General features: G+C 37.0%; 1 protein-coding gene across 2 annotated transcripts in view; it reads right to left on the minus strand.

Annotated features, from left to right (window-relative positions):
- NOX4 (NADPH oxidase 4) overlaps positions 1 to 24653 on the minus strand; it is a 177356-nt gene extending 152703 nt beyond the window's left edge. For both annotated transcript variants that reach the window (XM_021679096.1, XM_021679095.1), the window contains exons 1-2: positions 24597 to 24653; positions 23845 to 23940 (exon numbers count right to left, since the gene is read on the minus strand). In XM_021679096.1, coding sequence (XP_021534771.1) covers positions 23845 to 23940; positions 24597 to 24653 — 153 coding nt within the window. The remainder of the gene's footprint in view (positions 1 to 23844; positions 23941 to 24596) is intronic.
- Positions 24654 to 24898: the final 245 nt, after the last annotated feature.

Below are 24898 nucleotides of genomic sequence, written 5' to 3' on the forward strand. Positions count from 1 at the left end.
GAAAGAAAGAAAGAAAGAAAGAAAGAAAGAAAGAAAGAAAGAAAGAAAGAAAGAAAGAAAGAAAGAAAGAAAGAAAACGAAAAGAAAGGGAAGAAAAAGGAAGGAAGGAAGGAAGGAAGGAAGGAAGAAGAAAGGGATGCCTGGGTGGCTCAGTCGGAAGCATCTGCCTTTGGCTCAGGTCATGATCCCAGAGTCCTAGGATAGAGCCCTGCATCGGGCTCCTTGTTCCACGGGGAGCCTGCTTCTTCCTCTGCCTGCCGCTCCCCCTACTTGTTCTCTCTCTCTCCCTCTCTCTCTCTGACAAATAAATAAATAAAATCTTAAAAAGAAAACAAGAAGAAGGAAGGAAGGGAGAAATCTAATGTCATAGTATTTGAGAGCTTTGGGGAGGTAATTGTGTTTAGATAAGATTATGAGAGTAGGGCCCCCATTGTGGGATTAGTGCTCTTGTAAGAAGAGGAAGAGACCACAGCTCTCCAAAGACTCCCTGTCAGGATACAGCAAGAAAATGGCCCTGCAAACCAGGAAAAGGGCTCTCATCAGACATCAAATCTGCTGGCACTTTGAGACTTCCCAGCCTCCAAAACTGAAATAAATGTTCTCTTAGCCACCTGGTCTACAGTATTTTGTTAGAGCAAACTGAACTAATGCAATCCTAAAGAACATCATAAGAGCATATGCCATTTGAAGCAAGTTATAAAAGAATATAACATCTGCGTATAACAAGTGCGTGGTAATTTTCCTAAAATCTCAAACACATGGTTTCTTATCTTAAATCTGCTACTTAATAACTATTCATCTTGAGCTAGTTAACTGTCCTTTTCTGTAAAATTAAGAGGGATAAATGTTCTTACCTGTAAAATTAATATAATATGCTATGATACAATAATCCTAGTTCTTAGAACTTTTGTGAAAAGTAAAACCAGTCTAATATATGCAAGCACTATATACATAAAATTAATTTATTGCCTTGAGGTCACTGTATCACATCCTTTCTCTGAATGTTCTCCTCTGTACTTCTGCAGTAAGTCCCACTTACATTATTCATTCAATATATATTTATTGTGATATGCACATATCCCAAGGCACTGGGAGTTCAATGGTGAATGAAAAACAGAGAACGTCTATTCCTTCGTATCTTTATATTCCAGTAGGGGAAACAGATACTAATCAAATAGCTACATAATCAAATGTAAATTCTAACAATGATCAATGCTGTGAATGAGAAATACAGAGCACAAGCATGTGTAACAGGAAATGAAAGCTAAATAAGAAGGTCAGGAAGGCTTCCCTGATTAAGTGAAAAGTGAACTGAGATTTTGAGGGTGGAGAGTACAAGTCATCCAAAAATGAGAAAGACATCCATACAGAAAAAAAAAAGAGCATGAGAACTGATGCAACAAATGGGAGCATGGTGTATATATGAGAATTTAATAGTAGGTCAGTGTGGTTGGATTGGAAATGGAGGGTGATTACAACAGAAGACTGGAGAAGGGGTAGACCTGCTGGATTGTGTAGGTCACATTAAGAATGCAGGTCTTTATTCTAAAATCAGGGCAGAATGAATGTGTTTTAAGCAGAGAAGTGATATAAAGAGATTAGTATTTGCTAATGATTACTCTGAATCAAGTATGGAGAACAAATTGGAAGAGAGTAATTTGGGCAATTACATTACTTTGTGTAGTTAATCATCACAAAAATGTCGTTTGAGACAAGGATTGCATTTTATGGTAATTATGACTGAATCTTACATACAGAAAGGATCCAGTGTTGACTAAATATTGTACTTATGAGTAAGTTTATTTTGCCAAGTAATTTACCAATACATATACCTCTGAACTTGGAGAACTAAAAGGGCCTCTCCACATCCCACCATCCACCCAGAGTCTAACCCCTTCTATGACTGCCCTAACCAAAGGTAATCCACCCTCTGTTGATTTTTTCCTGAGATAGCAGCCTCTTCCACCATCAAAAACTTGTTTTGCTTTCTTACAGTAGCATGAAGTCTGCATCTCTGTAACTTCCACCCACCAGGCAGCTCTAGATAATAGTATTCCTAAACTGAAAATAAAAGAACAATGATTTGCTAATCCAATCTTGTTTTCTTCTTGCAAAACACAATCAGTTGCTTCTGAAATTCTTGAAATAATCGTTAGACTCCCTCTCATCTCTATGACCTTTCCCAATTCTGCCAGAATTCAGCACATCCTCAAGATATTAGTAAACATAGACTAATAGTAGCAGGCAGTACTGAAGAGCATCATCTCCCTCACAAAGCCCATGATCTCTGCTAATTCTAAGACTGTGCTAATTTATAGGGCAACTCTGTTACATAATGGCTCATCTTAAGTTTGCAACATAGAGATTTTCTCACATGAGTTGCTACCGAGCAATGATCCCTATCCTACAGTGGAAAAAAACAATGAAGGTGAGAGATAGCAGGTGCAATGCAAGAATGGATTGGCTTTAGCCTATTCGATCATATTAGGTATAAACCCTAGATTCTGACATTTTTCCTTCTTAATTTTGCTTTAGCTAAAAATTTTACATCCACATTTTCCACATCTTCATCTAAGTTTTTGACAATGCTATTAAAGTGTAACAAAATCCTATTGAAATTGTTGACCTGCAAACTACCTTTTTCAGTAAATAAACTTTCAAATGAACATTTTGCTCTCAAATGGGAATTTTCTCAAAAATTTTGAGGAAATATGACATTCTACATGTAAATATCTATGCAACACTATTGCTCAAAGGGATTTGTAAAGCCAGCGAAGTATTAAAAGTAAGTTTCAATAACTGGTCATTTTTCTGTAGCTACCTCTCAGTGAGTCAACAATTAGTCAACTATTTGCAGGGAAAAAAAATAAAAATTACCATAGAGGTTTATAACAAATTATTTTATATTCTGATTTGGTATTTTGTGTTTTGTCTAAAACTATGTAAATTTGTACTCATTGAGGTCAATTTTGTGGACTCTTTTTAATCAAACCAAATGAAGCCTACACAACCCTTAATTCTTACATGTTGTATAGCCACAGCAATGTAGCTCTATCATGGGGCTTTACACATCATCCAGTCCAACCTTCTTTTTGCCACTATTCACAATGCTGCTTTGGAAAGAAACAGGGGCTAGAACCCAGGCCCGCCTCCAGGTTATCTGACATTTTCTAAGAACATGTCACTCCCCAGAACAGATACGTGAATCCAGACATCTTGCCTAGCGCACTTTTCAAACCATAATACTTCCTTGCTCTTTCAATTGCTTATCTGTTATCCAACCAGTATATTTCCCTGTCATTTTGTGTAACTCTTTGCAAAAAATTTTCCTACTCTGACTGCACACTGAAATCACTTGATGGACTATTTAAAAATAAACACATCTCTGTTGTACTTCCTGAAATTTTTATTCCTTAGTTCTGGAGAGGGGGCCCCAGGAGGTTCACCCAGGCTTGGCAATTGCTATTTTAGAATGAACTTCAAAGTTAAGCAAACCTGAGTTTAAAACACCTTTAGAGCTGTGTGGCCTGATGTATTTTCTTACCATGTTTCATTTTCCTCATCTATAAAATAAAAACAAAACATCAACCTAAACGGGTTATTGTGAGTATTGAGTATAGTACCTAGTGCAGTGCCCAGCATCTAGTAAAAAGTCAGCAGAAGCTATTATCATAATCCTGGTCCCTGGCCATCCACAAACCTGCTCTAGTTTTAGAATGTAAATGTTCTTAAAGCACACCTTTCTGCAAATAACTTTTTCCTAGACTGTCTTTCCATCCTCAGCTCTGAAGAATTAAGATTCTAGCTGCAGCTATGGGAGCTGAGCTTTATTGCACTTGTCCATATCTAAAGATCTCAAGGAAAGTTCTAAGCAATTAGTGGGTGTTCAATAAACATAGGGCAGATGAATGAATGAATGAGCCTATGAGATGATCCTTCAGTGTCCTCATTTTGGAAAATTAAGAAAAAAATAATCAAGACCAAAAGTGATCACCCAAGAAATCTAGTTTACATCTAGGGTTAGACTCAGACCTGCTCTTTCCGTCAACCATATTGCCCAAGAATAGCAACTCTGCCTCCATTTCCCCAACTGCCACCATTCTGGAGACTAGGATTTACTCTAGGGAACTACACACCACCCAGTTGAAGAAAATCCTCAGGGCCACTGTAGCTCTTTGATGAGATTGTATAAGTCATCTAATCCAACCCTCTTTTTATACCAACTTATATTAAAAGTCTGTAAATAAGCCAAATTGATGATGCCATAGGGCCAATTGCTATCCTTTTATATTTAATGCAGCTCCTGGATGCATTACCAAGATTAATCAGCTCTTCTTCTAAGTTTTTACCACGTATCTCCATTCCCTATCCCTAGCTCATGTCATTCCTTCTATTTGTGATGCCATTCTACCTCTTTCAACCTCCACATTTCCTTTAGAGTACTTTACATATTATATTGTAATATTTTACCTATTTATTGTTTTCTCTCCAAAAGCACTGCTAAGGGGCAATGCCCAAAATGCCTCTTATTGTTGGGGACCTCAAAAGTGCACGCTCATTAATAGTGAAAGTTATTTTGAAAAAAAATACTCCTTGGGGAAAATATGCTTTTAGCAATGAAAGTCAAAGAAAAGTAGAAGTGAGACAGATACATGAGCAAAAAGAGACAACCCCATAAAGTAGTCCATACAATTTTCCAAAGCAATAGTAAGCACTTTTTATTGTCTTTATAATCACCAAAAGGGTCCATGGCAGAAAATCAGAACTGTTTAGTTTTCCTATCCCTGTAAATCAAACTTGTGATCCTAACTTAAATTTCAGTGTGTACCATTAATATATAACAGGGATATGAATTTAGAATATGATAGGTATTTCATACAGGCAGGATTGCATTTAATGAGTTTTAAAAACAGTATTTCAATGAAAAGGTACTTCAAAAAGTTGATTACCTAACTACTTTGATATGGTTTCATATGAAAACAATAATGAATAACATGCCATGAACTGTCAGAAAGCAGTTAATAATAATTGGAATAATTATTTCTTTAAAAAATTCCAAAATAAACTGCCAATTCAGTGGTCTTGGGGTATATCCAAAAGCTCATGAATGTCCCTTCATTCCATTATGAACTGTAATTCATGCCAAATGATCCTAGCTGGTTTCTGTCAACTAACTGCCCTGGAGACTTTTAACTATGATGTAATTTTTGACTCAAGTTGACCTCTCTTCCAATCTATAAACCTCTTTTTTTTTTTTTTTTTAACACTGTCTCTAAAGAAGCTATCAGTTCTAAAGAAAGAAGCTGGGGGTGGGGGCGGATTTTGTTTCCATATAATTAAAGAGACCACCAAAAGAATAGAATCCATCCTGACTTCATATGCAGATTTCCTTATGCTTAACTCAAATCTTTCCTTTTATATCTCATCATCCATCATTCCACCCTTTCTAGAAGTAAACTTTCTTCCATTTTCAGTAGGAATGTAGTCTTTCCTTAGAAGTCTATTACCAAACTGTGGAAGGAGCCAAGATGCCCTTCAACAGATGAATGGATAAAGAAGATGTGGTCCATATATACAATGGAATATTACTCAGCCATCAGAAAAGATGAATACCCACCATCTGCATCGCCATGGATGGAACTGGAGGGGATTATGCTAAGTGAAATAAGTCAAGCAGAGAAAGACATATGGTTTCACTCATATGTGGAACATAAGGAATAGCACAGAGGGCCATAGGGGAAGGGAGGGAAAACTGAAGGGGGAGAAATCAGAGAGAGAGACAAACCATGAGAGACTATGGACTCTGGGAAACAAACTGAAGCTTTCAGAGGGGAGGGGAGTAGGGGGAATGGGGGTAGCTGGGTGATGGGTATTAAGGAGGGCACGTGTTGTGATGAGCACTGGGTGTTATATGAAACTAATGAATCATTGAACATTACATCAAAAACTAATGATGTACTATACAGTGGCTAACTGAACATAATAATAAAAAAAAAGTCTATTACAAGTCAGAAAGAAATATAGCTCTCAGAGAAGAAGAAAGCAAGACTGTTACAATTATTATTGTTATTATTATGGTATTTCTATCCAGATTTTGTCTACCTTGTTTTTCCTGTGCCAGAAGCCCAGAGAGCAGAAGAGATTCACTTCTAGACTATGTGTCTTCTACAAAAGTTAAAGTTCAACCTAAGTGGGATCCAGAATTGCACTGAACACATTCATGGGTTTCAGTGGGCAATGCTGTCTACTGAACAGGTCATCACATTAAAAAGCATGACATTTTTTATCACACTTAATACCTGTGACCTCTACCAAGGTCATTGTCTCCAAAACCTAGAATTGGAAAACTTAACAAAACAATGGTAAAAACTTGCTCCATTTTCTCTTGTAGTACTGTTCCAAAAGGTAAAAACACATCAAATGAAAATGGCTTTTTAGCTGACAAAATGAATTTTTTTAATCACCTATTACATTCCTGCAGATATTCATGCTCATTTCTTACCATCTACTCCTATCTATGGCACAAGAACAAGGGTCTTGAGAATTACAGTGCATTTGCTTGTATGTCATTGTTACAGTTCCTCTTCCTACAGAAGTTAGCCATGTACAGGGAAAGGCACCAAGGAATGGCATGCATTTTGCAGAGCACGGTTGACTAGAAAGCTGAGGCAGGCCTTGTTTCTCTTTCATCACAGGTCCAGCACATCTGATCACAATTATTGGATATTTATTTAGTAACATCTCAGCTACTCTTCATCAGGAATCATCATTCCAAAACCTTGCATCATTCTTCCTCATCCTTAAAACATTTTTAATTTTTCAACATTCCTCCTAAAAGTTAGAAGCCAAAACAGAGATACTAGTGGCCCGAACACATGGAATAATTTTTGAAAGGAAACAATAGTCATAGCAATGGCACAGCCTCACATGGTTAGAATTGTAATCAGATTATCCACAATGACATATATTAAAATGCATACAGTGCGGGCGCCTGGGTGGCTCAGTCAGGTAAGCGTCTGCCTTCAGCTCAGGTCATGATCCCAGGGTCCTGGGATCGAGCCCCATATCAGGCTCCCTGCTCAGTGAGAAGCCTGCGAGAGCAAGAATGCTCTCCCTCTGCTGCTCCCCCTGCCTGTGCTCTCTTGAGCTCTCGCTGTCAAATAAATAAAAATCTTAAAAATAAATAAATAAATAAATAAATAAATCTCATACAGTGAGTATAGAATATTCAATATTAAGATTTTTCTCTCATGACTGTCAAGCATACCCTACTTAAACATATCTATTTTACTCTTCCTGAACTCAATCCTATTTCTTAATAACTCTTCTTAACTGAGTCTATAAAACTGTCTTTACATTCTATCTTGGTCCTCAAGATATTAGCAATCTTAGCTAACTCAGCATGTCTTTTAACCATAACTTTCAACTTTGAATCCAGTAAAATTTCTTCTAGTCTTTCTTTGGAAAAAAAAAAAAAATACTGTCTCCAAGAAGATATTAATTCTAAGAAAACAAACTCTGGGTGCATGAAAATGGCCAAAATGGGTAAGAGAGTAGGTACTCAGTAAAATGGACTGAATGAATGGATTGTTTGGTACAGACTATTGACCTAAACTTCCTGATGCATACATATTTAAGCACTAGACTCTTTCAACAAATTCTTCAGAGTTTAATTGGTCAACACACAGTGGCCCACACTAGTTCATCTCTTGGTAGAACAATACATTAAATCAAATGTAAGATGATAAATGGGTGTAAGAGAGGAAATATAAATCAAAAATAATATTTTTTCCCTAAAAAACTAACATTTAATAGGTTTAAAATATCTCACTTTGGAATTTCTTAAAAAAATAAAGTGGCATACAGAAATACTTGTCCAAGTGTATATATAAATTTCTACAAGGATATTCACTGCAGTATGGTATGTGATATAAAAACAAAAAGAATAGAACCAAAATGGTTAACAGTAGAAAAATGAAAAAAAGTTTTCTATATATTACGGACAGTATTTAGCCACTGAAAATAAGTTAAACTTGCATAATGGAAATGAATTAATAATATACAGGTGCAAAATGAGTATCTGCACATAACATAGATTATATAGAAATAAAGGGGAGTTTCTAATTTTTTTTCTATGGTTAACATCAGTATTCAATGTACAGAAGCATGTGTTTCTTTTGAAATGTAATGTATTTTAACAATTAAGTACCAAGAACTAAATGGATAGATCACAATGAAAACCCACACTAATTAAAACTAAATGGGTTAATATACTACAAACTTCTAATAACACATCCAAAGGACATAATTATAAAAACAGAGGAGGTATTCTACACAATGATGTTGTTCACAGCATTTTCTGGGTTAATAGAGGCCATCTGGATGTCCAAAATTTGGGGAGTGCTTGTGACAGGTATGTTTGTATTTATTCAGTGAAATATTAAAAATAAAAAATGTATGTTTAACAATTTGTGATAATAGAAATAAACCTAATATAATATTTGATGCTGCATGTTAAAAGAATATAAAACTGTTTATTCTGATTATATTATTTAAAAAAAAAAAAGAAAAAACTTGTATTTAAGAAATACACCAAAATGTTAACAGTGGTTATGTGTGGGTCCTGAGATATAAATGACTTTTTTTTGCATTTCCTCCCATTTTCTATAATAAATATGAAAAAGATTTAATAAATTTGAAAGTCACAAGAAAGATTATTTTCTAAAGAAAATGGAGTGGGAAAAAGTCAATTTGAGGAGAAATATTTTCTTTAGTGAAAATGCGAAAGGAAATTTTCCTTTTATTTCAACTTTTGTGCATTTCCCATTTTTTCTCTTAATTGTATGTATTATTTTCATACTAAAAAAATGACAAAATTTTATAAATTATCTTGCAAATATTTCCATGGCTTAAGGTGATAACTTCCAGAAGAAGGACATTAAGCTACCCTTTTTTCCCAGCCTTTGACAAATAAGGAGATATTTACTTAAAGTTCAGGATCAAAAGACAGGATAAGATAGGACAGGACAAGAAAATAAAGGGCAGAATAGGATGGGACAGGATAGGGTGGGACAGGAGAAGACAGACTAGGACAGGACAGGACAGGATGAAATAGGACGAGACAGGATGGGATAGGACGGGCCCAGGACAGGATGGCACAGAAGAGAACAGGATAGGACAGGGCAGAATAGGACAGGAACAGGAAAGAGGGAAAATGATAATGAGTGACATTATAGCTGGCAAGGGAAAAGGGGGTTCCAGGTAATGAACAGAAGAACTACCAGGGTAATGGGAGGCCGTGACAGTTACCGATTCTTGGACACTAGTGCAACTTAAATAGGGCCCAAATGTTAAATATCCAAACCACGGGTTCCTTGTGACAGATAGCATAACACATTTCTTACAGCTTGGTTAGCTTATGTGCTCTTAAGGTATTTACCAAACTGGTCCTGGGAAAAAATAAAGTATTTCTACATATATTAAAATATTAATAAAGAGGGCCCTCATATGCTACCATGTACAAAAATAAAAAATAAAACAAAGAACAAACAAAAATAACCCTCCAGTCACACTCCATCCCACAACCTTTGAAACCTTGCTTGGTCTTTGGGCCCATACAGCTCTCTATTATATTATATTTTGCAGCGCAGAAAGTTAGGGTGAATTGTTGCTGTGACGCTTCTTTGTTTATCTTTTCTATAATCCATTCTGCTCTATTCACCTATCCTTTTCATGTTCTCTCCTATATTTATTCCATGTCCTATATTTCTTTTTTTTTTTAAGATTTATTTATTTATTTTAGAGAGAGAGAGAGAGAGTACAGTGGGGAGGGGCAGAGGGAGAGAGAAACTTCAGCAGACACTGCACTGAGCAAGGAACCCGACACGGGGCTCGATCTCAGGACCCTGAGATCACAACCTGAGCAGAAACCAAGAGCTGGAGGCTTAACTGACTGTGCTGCCCAGGCGCTCCCCTCCCCATTTCTTATATTTCTAAGTCTGATGTTATATGTGTTATTATTATTGCTTTTACTATAACTGTTTATATGGCTGTGTTTTTTGTTTAAATGGTTAATATTATGTGCCATACATAAGAAAAAAGCCACGGGAATATAGAAATCATATAATACTTAAAATACTTGCTGCATTCTTCCCTTTAGTTATCCAATAACCTTTAGATTTCTCACTGGAAACCAGTTACTACAACGGAATGTCGATTTTTAGAATTGTTCTATGTGTGGTATCACCTCCAATGTCATCTTAATCTCACTAAAAACCATTATAACAAGTACACAGAAATATCCTAACAAAATATGTAATTTTGTTACAATATGAACAGATTAGTTGTCCTTCAGTGATTGGGCAAATCTCTAAGGTATAAAACCAGGAAACTACTGTATAATATTTACACTCTAAGAATACGCTTTATGTTCATCATGATGTTATATTAAGCAGTAGGAAATTAGAGGAAATCAAAGGGTCCATTTCTGGGAGAACATGCAAGTAAACTGGCAGATGCGAAACACAGCATACTGTGAGCAATTAGAAACAAAACCCCAAAGAACCACATCATCACATGATAGACTTTGAAAACATAATACCAGATGGAAAAAAGCAAGAAACAGAATGAGTCTATGCATAATACCATTTCAGTGAATTCACAGAAACATGCAAATAAAATAACGATAGAAGGATACATGTCAGCACATTAAAAAGGTTGCTACTGTCAAGAGGAAAAAGGAACTGGAGAATTGGAGAATGAGGAGTGATTAAACAATGAACTAATAAATGAATGAATGATGAAGCAAAATACCCATGAAGACAGTGTGCTATGAACTAAGGTACATGTTTAAATACTCCGTACCTGAAATCCAAAACATAGCTTTTTAAATCCTTTGTTTTTACAGAGAAGATTCACTGCTAATGTCCTTTAAAGTTAGTTCTCTTCATGTGTACCTCAATCTTTGGTTGATTTGACAGAAAGCTTTAAAAAGGCCAAAAAACTGAGATAAAATTTGAAAACCATTACCAGTTAAAAAGCAATTAATTGTAAGCTTCAATAGTTTTGAAATTATAATTAACAAAAACACACTGCCGCTTGCAAAAGAGCTCTTTAAATCATTCAGAATGTATACACTATATGAAATTAGGAGTTAATCTCTTAGTTGCTGGAAATTGTGTCATTAGCAGCCATTTACAAATAGATTTCAACATCAAAACATTCTTAACTTCAAAAACGTTGCCTGAAGGAAATGACTCTAACATTGTCTACTCGAACTTGCCATTAGCAAGAAGGAAGTCATACTTTCTGAAGGCCTCACACGCATTTCTTCCTCATCCTACTCAATCCTCTCCTCAAAACAAAACAAAACCCTGTAAGAGATACTAGGTTAAACTATGCAAAACTGCCATTTTTCTAAGTCAGAATATTTCAATACTGGAATTTTTAGGTAGTTTGATTTCATAATATAATTCTCCATTTAAAATTGAGGAAACTTCGGGTGCCTGGGTGGCTCAGTCGTTAAGCGTCTGCCTTTGGCTCAGGTCATGATCCCAGGGTCCTGGGATCGAGTCCCACATCGGGCTCCCTCCTCAAGGGGAAGCCTGCTTTTCCCTCTCCCACTCCCGCTGCTTGTGTTCCTGCTCTCGCTATCTCTGTCTCTGTCAAATAAATAAATAAAATCTTTTAAAAAAATTAAAAAATAAAATAAAATAAATAAAATTGAGGAACTTCAGGCTTTGAAGATTTCAATAAATTACTTAAAGATACATTTCTTAAAAGGTAAAGTCCCGATTTCCACTTTAGTCAATTTGTCCATAAAATCCATGTTCTCATATTACATTGTTCATTACATTATACTGTTTCCATTAAACTTTGGAATTTTCACAGGTATTAATATATTTGAAATTTAAACTAATAGTCATTCCATGCTTAGGAAAAGGTGGTAACAGACACTTAGTTTGAACAAGAATTTTTACGCATGTCGCATAAGACTTGGACAAATTTTACATATCTAAAATCTGTGGGCTCAACAAAGTATGTTTTCTTCTTTAAGAATAACATGTCCTGGGGTACCTGCGTGGCTCAGTTATTAAGTATCTGCCTTCGGCTCAGGTCATGATTCCAGGGTCCTGGGATTGAGCCCCACATCAGGCTCCCTGCTCAGCGGGAAGCCTGCTTCTCCCTCTCTCACCCCCCCTGCTTGTGTTCCCTCTCTCGCTGTGTCTCTCTCTGTCAAATAAATAAATAAAATCTTTAAAAAAAAAAAAAAGAAGAACATATCCAAGCTTTAAAATCAGTGCAAGTAAAAGACTAGTTTTCTTCAGGCAAACCAAAATTAAGTAAACCTTACAGATCCATTGTGATTAGAAACTCTTCTAAGATGTTCTTTTGACTCATTCTTCTAAGATGTTCTTCTAAGATGTTCATTTGACTCATTCTTCCCTTCTCTTATGTTTTACAAAATGTACAAGATCAAAATAAAGAGTTCAGTGATGGGTTCTACATAGTCCAAGCCAAGCTCCAACCCCACAGAAAACTTCCACAGGAGGTAACAAATGTAATACAGACAATGCCCAACAGCAAATGCCATTTCTTGAGTGGAATAACATTCATATTGAAGCTCTGCATTCTTGTGGTTTAATATGAGTCATTTTTTTCCAACTGGAACCCATTAATATAGACCACTGATGATATTTGCTTAGTTTTCCCTTTAGATATTCTGAGCTAGCTGGAGTGAGGGAGGGGGGGACATATTTTTTACCTTTGTTTGCATCACCTAAAGCACTTTACAAATGAGCTTTTGGGTCCATGCTTTTCAAACTGAGGAGAATTCACAAAGCTCAAAGGCCCAAAGTAACTTCTCAAAAGCAATTTGGCCAAGGGAAATCAGTGAGAGGTGAAAGCACTCTTATCACCTATTTCAGCATATTCACAAGAGGTGGTTCTTTTCTTGTACCACAACTCTCTTGGGACACCCTCACCAGCATGGAAATCAATGTTCTCACTCAAGGTAGGGTGACAGCGAGTTATGCAGATAATTAGAAGGCCCATAAGAGAGAGAATTGGGGGTGGGGAGGAATTAGCAAAGAGAATCAAAAGTATAGCATGGGGAAAGAAGAAATTTGTTTGGATCACTACCCCTTTGTATCCTTCCAATGCACCTGAGCTTTCTAAGATCACATGAAACAAAATTACTAGCACTTTGAAATCAGCTATTCGATAATCTTATCACAGGAGAAAGGAATATAGTCAAAAAGGCATTCACCATAAATCATTTCTTAGATTTATCTTATTATTGAAGTGCCCACTTTTTAAAAAAAAATTCAGATGTATAAAATGCTTTTACTTTGTGAACATCACTCATGTCTTCTTGCCTTAAACTATTTAAGACCTCTGATATCCTTGGATGTGTCTGAAGACCTTTAACAATTTCCAAATTCATGAAAACCATTAAATCATGCAATTTAAACCACGTTCCCCATAGAACTTGTATTTGATTCATTTATCAAATGAAGTCATTGTCAAATTCAAGTTTTCAATTTCTAAATATGTAAACATCCTATTGATCATGCAAAGTCCATCTCCTAAATCTACTTTTTCTTTAGTCCCACTGCCAAAGCACTAAAGAAACTAATTTTCACATGACTTTTTACCACACTATTTGATTACTATCACATCACAAAGTTGCATTAAAATGTGGATACTAAAAAGTGAGACCCACTCCCCACCTAAGTCATCTGCTCTTATACTAAGGTCTGTCTTAGTTTGTGCCTTAGCCCAATTATTAATTACAACATGTCACAGACCTTCAAGATCCCATTTCAAGAGTCAATACTGTAAATGTAATGCATCCTGGATGTTAAAGGGCATCTGCCACTTTTCCCTCATTCCTTTCCCTGTGACTCCTCCCTGGAGGAGCTCTGTCATGGTGCTGTGGCTGGAGCCTTAAAAGCTGGGAGGAATGACAGGATGCAGCAACAGTAGATGGTAACCATTTTTCACATCCATGATGTTTTTCAATTCTTCAAAGTACTTTCCTGTCCTTCACATCATCTGATCCTCAACACAACACCCTGAGATAAGTAGAGCAGTTTCGTCATGTTTCAGTTAGGTGAATTGTCATCTGTGGCTATGAAGGAGAGAAGAGGGAAGGAAAGAGGAAATTTGGCTTTGGGGGGAACACCTGTTATGTAATGGGCTTTATGCTCAGTATTTTATTCCATGAGCGATTTATTTATAATTTCTGTTAGTTTCCCCTTATGTAATAGAACCTACCTTGTGGACTAGTTAAGACTCCGACACAGAATGTATAAAGAATGTAACTCAAGACGTCTGGGTGGCTCAGTCACTTAAGTGTCTGCCTTCGGCTCAAGGTCATGATCCCAGGGTCCTGGGCTCCTTGCTCAGTGGGGAGCCTGCTTCTCCCTCTCTCTCTGCCCCTCCCCCCCGCTTGTGTGCACGCACTTGCTCTCTCTCTTACACGCAGCCTCTCTCTCTCTCTTTCAAATAAAATCTTAAAAAAAAAAAAAGAACATAATACAATGTCTGCCCATGAGAACATTTCAATGAATGTTGGCTCTTGTTATTACTATTTCTTTTAATTTTCTTTTTTTAATTTTATTATGTTATGTTAATCACCATACATCATTAGTTTTTGATGTAGTGTCCCATGATTCATTGTTTGCGTATAACACCCGGTGCTCCATTCAATATGTGCCCTCTTTTAATTTTCTTTTAAGGTTCACAATATCCTGGTGAGATAGGAATTATTTCCCTTGTTTACCTGTTGAAGACTCCAAGTTTCAGTGAAAATTAGCAAGTGCTTTTTGAATGAAATAAATTCTACTTCAAGCTGAAATTCCACACAGCCATCTAACCAAGGTGCTACAAATTTTGTGTCAATTACAAATAGCAACAGATATTTGCTTTGTCCAGAAGGATCAAAGAGGGAGCCAGAGGTCAACCAAAGGAAAGGATAGGTCTCCCTGTCCTAATGCCATCTGCTAAATGCTCGGCAAGTTCCCTTCATCTTTACATAGTTCTGAATTCCTTTCCTTATTTTTATTTATAAACATAAATAATTTATAATATTACTACTCGGTGCTACTAATACTATTAATGCTAAATAATACTACTTAATTACAGTAATAACTATCATTTGCTGAGTACCTATGCACCAAGTGCTAAGCATTTCACCCACATGTTCTCATGTAATCTTCACAACTAAACTAAGGGAAAGACTTCAACCCAATTTCACAGATGAGTTAAACTTATACTCAGAGAAGGAATTTACCAAAATCATAAAGGGACATAAATGCCTGAGCTAGGATTCAAACTCATATCCATACAGCTCCAAGGTCCATGATCTTCGTTTGATTGTTGTTTGATTGCTTATTTGATTTTCCTCCCCAGAATGACCTAGGCACTTTTAAAATCAATTTTAGGATCACCACATTGCTTAGCACGATGAACTAGAAAACTTGACTAGGATTAAAAAACTGAGTTGATAAAGAAGACATTTAACTCCACTAAGTTCATCTATCAAATGAGCTAAATGAACTAGATCAACCCGTAAGGTCCCTATAACATTCAGCGATTCTACAGGCTCCTCTCCCTCGGGCTGGGTGTTCCCCAGAGAAGGCAGAAAGCATATGACCTCCAGAATTGTGAGGAAACACATTTCTGTTGGTTAGACCACCCAGTCTGTGGTACTTTGTTATGGAAGCCTGAGCAAACTAATGCAGGAGACGCCAGTTAGGATGAGGTGTTCATATCTGCCTCAGGTCTAAGAATAATCCATAAACAATATTCTTACCTTCATTTCTGATCAAGTACTTTTTGATAAAAAAACACACAAACATACATATAGACAGTCTGATGCAGAGCCAGTGGTAGGACATATAAGAACCTCAGGCAAGTGTAAAAAATTCCAGCTTCTAACCCCATCTGTCTCAGAACCTCCCTGGTAGAGCACAGTGATTGAGAACATGGTCTTCAGTATGAGACAAATGTGGGTTCAAATAGGGCTTCTCCAGGTGTTAGCTGTGTGACTTAGGGAAAGTTACCTAACCACTCAGAATCTCAGTTTCTCAATCCCCTAAAAAGTGATACTTCCTATTTTCCAGGCTTGTTACTTATAGGGATAATTTAAATATAAGGAGTAAGTGAGATTATAAACAGAAAGAGCAAAGAACTAATTATATCTGGCACATAGTATGTGATTAGTAAATGATAAGTTATTATCAGATTGAACTATATGAAATGGTTGATATTTGATTTTTTATCAAAATGGCAATTCCATATAGTTCAGCCTACTATATATAATGTCACATAGAGGCAGAAGAGCATAATGGTCAATAACACAAGTTCTGGAACCAGGATATTTGGGCTGGAGTCCTGCCTCTGTCACTCACTAGCAAGTTACAGAACATCCCTAATTCAATTGCTCGGCTGACAAATTAAAAATATCTACTCCAGCGGCACCTGGGTGGCTCAGTCAGTTAAGCATCTGCCTTCAGCTTGGGTCATGATCTCAGGGTCCTGGGATCGAGTCCCAAGTCAAGTTGGGCTCCCTGCTCAGCAGGGAGTCTGCTTCTCCCTCTGCCCCCTCCCCCCCATCACTCATGTTCTCTCTCTCAAATAAATAAATAAAAATCTTAAAAAAAAATCTACTCCACAGGATGGATGGGAAGGTTAAATAAATTAATCCACACAAAGCTCTTAGACTAATGCCTGCTACCTAGACAGTCCTCAGTGAATGTAACCTACTATTGATGTTATTAATATTATTAATAACAAAATGAAGGAAGTAGATTTGAAATTCTCTGAAATTAATTCCACCTTCTAATTCTATTCTGTTTTGGCTGGTATTGATAAAAGAGAAGTATACAGTGGGCTTTCAGCTGTATACCATAAGGAGGTTAAACACTGAGTGCTATAAGTCCAACAAATATTAAGGAATCAGAAATAATTTAAATAAAAATAAGTCTCATAATTCCTTAATAATTTGTTTGAGACAAATCTAAAACAACTGTAATGCTGAAAATTATGTTATCTTAGGGGTAAATCAATAATTTTCCTTAACTTCTTAAATTGCTAAACATCTTTAAATATCATTTCACATAAGATGGAAAGCTAGTGGTCTCTACAGTGTGGGGTTTAATTTGTTTATGCATATGTGCATAGAGTTGTTCATCATAACAGACTGACTGTTGGACTGAGGATCAATGGACCAGAATAGTAACCAAGCCACTCATTCAGTGGGTGATGGTGAGCAAATCACTTCAACTTCATTTTTCTGTTTGGGAAAATGAGGAAGAAGTCTAAGTAAAGATGCCAAAGCTTACTTCCAAGTCTAAAATTCTGAGTCTTTATCTACTGTAAATGGATTAAGAATATAACGATTGCGTCAAAGTAATGTAAGTCATTTCACCTGGCAATAAACAGGAAGTAAAGTATTTTCAAATAGCAGAATGTTAAAAATAAAGACAACAACAACAAAAAAACTCCCATTCAGTTAAAAATATCCCCTGAATTGAAACCACAACACATGCCTGGGCAAATCTAAGGGGTAACTTTTACATTTTATGCAATAAATGAAAAGAATTAATGATCAAGCCTTTTCTGAAACCAACAGATGGTACATATTCCTTCTCAGCAGAAGTAAAGCTGCCTGGGCCAGCTATGAAACAAATAGTGACTTAAAATTCTAGGTCCATTTGTACAGACACTCTAATCTCTGACCTTAACAAATTCACATGACATCAGATTTCTGTCTCTGAAAATTGTTAATTATGATATAACTTCTAGGACTTTTGCGAGGGTAAATTAGTTAATGTTTCTTAATCACTTCAAGGATAATGATTAACCAAAAAAAGATCGTCACTGTGAGACTAGAAAAAATCTCCACGCTCACAGCTTTCTTCCAATTAACATAGGTATCTCAATAAAAGTTTTTTAAAAAGAAAAAAAAGATCTTCATGACCGTGCAGTAGATCTAAAATAATAATTGTGAGGGGGCGTCTGGCTGGCTCAGTCGGTAGAACATGAGACTCTTTATCTTAGGTTTGTAAATTCGAGGCCCACGTTGGGTGTAGAGATTACTTAAAAATAAAACCTTTCGGTGGCGCCTGGGTGGCTCAGTCGTTAAGCGTCTGCCTTCGGCTCAGGTCATGATCCCAGAGTCCTGGGATCGAGCCCCGCAGCGGGCTCCCTGGTCTGCGGGAAGCCTGCTTCTCCCCCTCCCACTCCCCCTGCTTGTGTTCTCTCTCTCGCTGTGTATCTCTCTCTGTCAAATAAATAAAATCTTAAAAAAATAATTAAATAAATAAATAAATAAATAAATAAATAAAACCTTTCAAAAAATAAAATAATAATTGTGAGACAAAGCAAAAAAAGTTAAATTTCTCATCACAACACCATGAGAATATCTAGGTTGAAACTGAACGGTCCATATACAAATGTAAGTTTTGGGGGGAAAAGATAATAAAACCAAGACACACTGAATCTGGTACCATAAAACACATTCTCTACTCAAAGTAAGATTTTCTTATCAATTAAATTATATCTGTTTATTACTAAAATGTCAGAAATATAATTCAAAAATAGATGAACTTCAATATGAGGGCTTCTATGAATAATATTTTGAGTTAAATTGCTCCAACATTCCAAAAAATCTAAGAAACTAAGTTTCTCAGGGTCAGTGACAACACACTGGGACTTTCTAGTAAAGTGCAAGCAACTACATTTTCCATTCCTTGAAAACAAATAAATCAAAAATAGATTTTATCTTAAAAAATCAAGTACTCCTTTATTTAAAAGCTTGTTATGGGAAGGTGGAGGAGGTTATTGCTGGGTTAGTTTATGTGCGCGTGTGTTTGTTTTGGCTTCCCTCAAAAGACTTTTTTTTTTTTTTCTTCTTAGCTTAATTTTAAGATTCCAAAACTCACAGCATGTCATAATTAAACATCTCCTAGGAAGTGCACAGTCTGATTAGCACATTAACTCAGGCATAAACCAACCGTGACCAGGCTGCCTCCAGGTCTGGGTCAGACCAGTCTGGGAAAGAACAGTCCTGATGAAAACTCCTACTAAGATACATTAACCTCAACATTATTTTATCTTCCATCAGTTAAGATCTTTTCTCTGTCAATTCTTATGCAGTTTTTTTAATCGTTAATTCTGGCCTGAGAACAATCAACTAACATCCTATAAATATAAATAAATATAGATAAAAAATGGATCCACTAGTTCTGAGAATGAAATAATTTTACCTTCATTCTCAACGGTTCCCACCACCAAAAAGCTCAGATGATTAGGGCGAAGTCAGAGATATTTTTATGATTACACACCAACAGCTAGAGACTGTGACTTCTTATCCGATATCAACTGTTTTGGAAAGGGAGAGCAAGAGGACTACCCATATCCTGATGTCTTTTTATTGGGCAGGTTGGTGGCCAGCTGCTTGCTGTAAAACAAAATAAGTGCAAGTGACCACGGAAGTAGAAACATCTTCCCCCACAGTCTACACTTACACTGTCCAAAACGGTAGCCATTAACTGCATACAGCTATGAAGCATTTGAAATGTGCCTAGGCCCACCAAGAAACTCAATTTTTAGGTTTATTATTTTTTTTAATTTAAACTTAAAGCTGATAGTCCTTTGTGTTATTAGAAAAATTTTAAATATGTTTGCAACAGCTTGGGTATGTGAATTCACTTTTTTATTTGTAAAAATTTTATGAAATCTAAACACAAGTATTTCTGATGAAAATCTGGTGACTGAATTATGATGTGCACAAGTATAAAATGCATACCATATATTTCAAAGAATAGGCAACAGGCTAGAATACATCATTGATATTTTTTAAAATATTGGCTACATGTTGAATACTTCAATCCAATACTTTAGATAGACTATTTTAAATAAAATATATTATTACATTTAATGGCACTAGCATTTCACTTTTTTAATGTGCTACAAAAAAAATTTGAATTGCATGACTCATATTACATTTCTGTTGGGCAGCACTGATGATGAGTAATAGTAACCAGTGGCCTAACTATCAAAGATGGGCCAGTGAAGTGTTTTGCTGAAAATCTGTGTAGCATGAGGAAAGGCAAAAAGGCCAGACAGAACTGCAATCACATCCTAGCTCTGATTTTGAACAAGTCATCAGCTTCCTCTGCCCACCTTTTCCCATGTATAAAATGGGAAGAATGGTTTCCTAGCTTAAACCAAATATTTGTAAAGTGTCTGGCATATGACAGGAATAAACAGTTGAACACATAGTCGGTTTTCAGTAGAAAACAGAGATTTCAAACTACTAAGAATTAACCGCTTGTCAATATCTATGCGTTCTTGTAAATGGACTATATTCTGTAGACCCTTCCTTCCCCTCATACTCCTGCAACTTTGTTACTACCTTACATTTAAAGATGAATAACAGCAACCTTTATACTCCATGTTATTATCAAAATAATCAACAACTGGAGGGACTCCTTCCATTTGTGTTTTAAAGTGGTAGTAAATTCATTTCCAGGAATACCACCATGATTTTTATGAATCTAAAATTCACCTTCAAAAGAGACTTATGGGAACACCTGGGTGGCACAGTCAGTTAAGCATCCGACTCTTGATTTTGGCTCAGGTTGTGATCACAGGGTCATGAGATTGAGCCCTGCCTACGGCTCTGGGCTGAACGCAGAGTCTGCTTGAAATTCTCTCTCCCTGTCCTACCCCTCCCTCTCATGCTCTCTCTCTCTCTAAAATAAATAAATAAATCTTTAAAGAGAGAGAGAGAGAGAGAGACTTGTAATATCAGAATATTTATTATGTCCTTTTCAGGCTATCTAAAATTCATCACAGTGGGACCTTGTTCTCGTGAGTGTTCGGTAGGCTCTAAGATGCTCTATCTAAGGCATTAATAATAATGAAGTAGCAGTATTAAACATGTAAAAGATGGGAGCCAGCAATATTTATTTTAAAATTAATTATATCCCCTTGTTATACTCTATTTTCTTTGCGACTTGAAAAATGCCTGCAAATTCTTACACTATGAGGTAATACCATAATCATCAAAAGATTAGGAATGATAAGCCTAGGACAAATAAAATTAAGTCCTCCTTCATAAAGCAAATAGTAAAACCACAGAGTTCTTGTTTCACTAAAAAGTAGAGTAAGATAGACTGAAAATATTCCAAAATTGTTTAGATAAATTAATGCCTAGAAAATCACCATATAGGTAACTACTGAAAAGTGAGAAGTTTGGAAGTCATCTTTCATTTTTCAGGAGGATGCCAAGGAGAAAAACCATTCCTCCCCACAGTGACTTTTTTCATACAGTGTTGACTTCTGACAGGATGGCCTAAGGGTCAACTCACTATGGTCATTCTTAGGTTTCTATAAAAACTAATTTACAATGACCTCTCTCTTCTTCTGTTTCTTGCACTTTTCACTCATAGTTTTCCATTTAGCCCTTTTGTCATTTTTTTCCTTCATTCATCTGATGAGTATTTATTGAGCCCTTACTATGTGCCAGCTGGTCTGCCGGCCTCACCATTGAACCTCACTAGCCTGTCATATTATTCAAACAACAGCACTAGAGTGAGATGGTGAGAGGCAAAACATACTTAATTTGTTTTAATTAGTTGGGTAATACGTGTGTGTATGGGTATACTCTTCATCATCTCTGACTTGTCACCAAAATAAATTTGAAGTTGTCACACAGCATCCAAGCTCACAAAAATTAACTTGCTGGTTTCCAACATAATTAATTTTTAAGTAAGTTATTATTTTAGCTTATACTATACCATAGAGCTGAAATCCAAAGTTCATTTGTGGCTTCAAGTTACCTATTCTTAGATTGTATATTAATACAAATATCTCTTTATCAAAATTTGCCATTTTTGATGGCAAAACTTGCCATCATAACTCTTTTGAATTTTCTCCAAGTTATTCATATAGTTACATAATAGGTCAGATATCTCCTACTGAAAAATCTTGTGTTCACTAATTCACAACTAAGGGGGACTTTCTAGGGGAAAAAATTAAAAAGACAGGTCAGAGACCTTCATACGTTTATTAGAGAAAATTTTTCTTAACTTGTTTATTCAATTATAAGTATATACTTGTTCAATTTTCCATTAGATTGTAAGAAACTTGAGGGCAGGGGCAAGGGCTCACTTTCTATGTGTCCATTTGAAAAGCATGGGTTTCATGACAGTTTGATAGATAGTCAAATGGAAAGTTGGTTAGATGAAAAAGAGAAAGAAATGTTCAGATTTAAGAGTTACCAATAAAATGAGGAGCACTTGAGTGGCTCAGTCGGTTGAGCACCAACTCTTGATTTTGGCTCAGGTCATGATCTCAGCATTTGTGGGATCGAGCTGGACATCAGGCTTGCGCTCAGTGCAGAGTCTGCTTGAGATTCTCTCCCTCCCACTCTGCCTCTGTCCCTCCCCAGTGTGCTCTCTCTCTCTCTAAAATAATAAATAAATAATTTTTTTTAAAAGTTAGCAATAAAATGAGTTTCATCTTTGAGACTATTTTTCTTAACCCATTAGTTAAAAATGCAGGTGTTGGGTGATGATGATGTGTCGATGTAGGTTCATCAATCATAACTTATGTATCATACTGGTAGGGGATGTTGATAATGGGGGAGACTATGCATGTGTGGGGGTAGGGAAGCATACGGGAAATCTCTGCACCTTACTCTCAATTTTACTGTGAAGCTTAAATAGCTCTAAAAAAAAAAATAAGTTCTTTAAAAAATAGGTGTTAAACTTTAAAAATATCAATTGTGTGACCAATAGATAATGAAAAATAGTACTTTATTGTATAAAATAAAACATCAGTTAATTAATTCAATCTCAATTTATTGCAGTCTTAGCATGTGCCAAGCACTACTTTCCTCAGACCTGAGGTTTAAAGATAAATAAGATCTGTAAACGTAAAGTACGAAATGGAAAGTTGGTTCCCCAAAATTCATGTGAACTAATCACAATTTTAAATAATCATTAAACCATGGAAAAGAAAACAATGCATCTCCTACTTAGAATGTGTTCACTTCCCCAATGAAAAGGAATGAAAAAATCTTTTTCATATGCCCTAAAATTTTTCAATACACTTTATACTTTTTGCTGGTTGCTCAGAAAACCCTACCTCCTAATACAAAGTAAGATGTCTTCAGTGCCTCTGTCTTTTGTTAAGGAGTCAAGTAGGAAGGGAATGGAAAGAATGAAATCAGAAATGTCATGGAATAGAGAAAAGGAAAAATATCAACATGAGATAAATCGGAGCAAAGTTCTGCACAATATCATTCTCGTATTAGGCCAGAACACTGGAACCATAATCAACCTAGGGTAAGAAGCTAAGAAATGCCTAGAAATGAATAACCGCCTTAGACACATACTTTGTGAGAACTGGCAGTAAAAGGAAACAGTGCAGAAATCCTCTGGATAAGCTTAGGGGCAAGGCTGAAGTCTTGATTAGTGAAAACTAAAAGCCTGTAATTGGTTAGTCCTGCTGGTGAAGCAGAGCCTTCAAGGCACTTGGCAGCCTACAAGAGGTAGCAACTTCACTCAGGCACTACTAGCCTGGTCTGGCAGCTTCATTCCTTTCACTTCACTGTACATAGTATCTTTGGTTCTTAAAAGAGCCAGTCATTTTAACCTACATGAGTGTAAATGATACCTCAAGGAAACCTGACCACTTTAGAGAATGACAAACCTTTCTGAAGTGAACACGCAGGGTTTCTTTAATAAATGGAAGAACTGACCAAGCCTGGTAGCAATGCCTGCCTACCTTAAACCCATTCTACCAGGTTACCCAAGTCCCACTTACCCCTAACATCTGGTGGAGGTAGTGATACTCTGGCCCTTGGTTATACAGCAGGAAGGCTTTCCAGAAAAGCAAAACATTCAGGGAGAGCCAGATAAACTAAATCATACAGAGAGAGAAAACAAAAATTAAAAATAAACATTACCTGATGAATGGAAACCTCAAGTACATTCATTGGCCACAATACTTTCTGTGGAAGCTGGGTTAGTAATTGCAGAAAGCATTTTCAATTAACCATCAAGCTGAAAACCACTCAGAGCAAAACAAATCTGCCCTCACTCAGTCCCTGCACCTGAGATTAATCATTTGGGTTGCAAAGACGTCTCCTAAATGATCGGCAGACATCCCCTGCAGTACAAAATGAGCCTAAGAAATTAGTGACATCACCACGTCCCGAGCATTGCATGTTGTTAAAATGCAACACCAAACAAAAGCAATCTGGGAAAAGAGCAAAGGGGGGAAGATGTTTAAAGGGTTAAGAAAAAGATGTGTTCACTACAAGTGATCTCTTCTCCCCCCCTCCACATCCGCTCTCCCATCAGTGTGCAGCAAAGTTCCCGTGCATTTGGAGCGGGGGTGGGGGGTGGGGGGGTCGTTATTATCTCCGGGCATGAACAGCGGAAAGTTTTGTTAGTTGAGAATATCTGAATTAGAGGCAAAACGTCTCCAGCTCCCCACCCGCGCACGCTCAGAGAATGAATCAAAGTCGCTGCACGAGAGACAAAACGCAGGGAGAGCCTTGCCCGCCATCCTACCAGGCAGAGGTGTTTAACCCCTTCGTTGGCCAGCCAGTTCCTCCAGGACACAGCCATGCCGCCGGCCCCGCCGCGCTGCGCTCTCCGCCGGCCGGCCTGAGAAGGAGCGGCGGCGGCCGGGGCAGCGGTTACAGTTGTGCGGCCTGCGAGGGGGAAGGGGGGGTGGAGGGGGACGGAGGGTCAAAGACTGAGTGGAAGCCCGGACGCCGGCGCCGAGCCAGCCCGGGCGGGGTCTGCGTCCCCTAGCCGGGTCTTCCGGGCGCCGCGGCTGCAGCCCGCGTGGGGTCTGTGCGGCGCCCTCG

The sequence above is a fragment of the Neomonachus schauinslandi genome, chromosome 11, assembly GCF_002201575.2.
Source record: "Neomonachus schauinslandi chromosome 11, ASM220157v2, whole genome shotgun sequence".
NCBI lineage: Eukaryota > Metazoa > Chordata > Mammalia > Carnivora > Phocidae > Neomonachus > Neomonachus schauinslandi.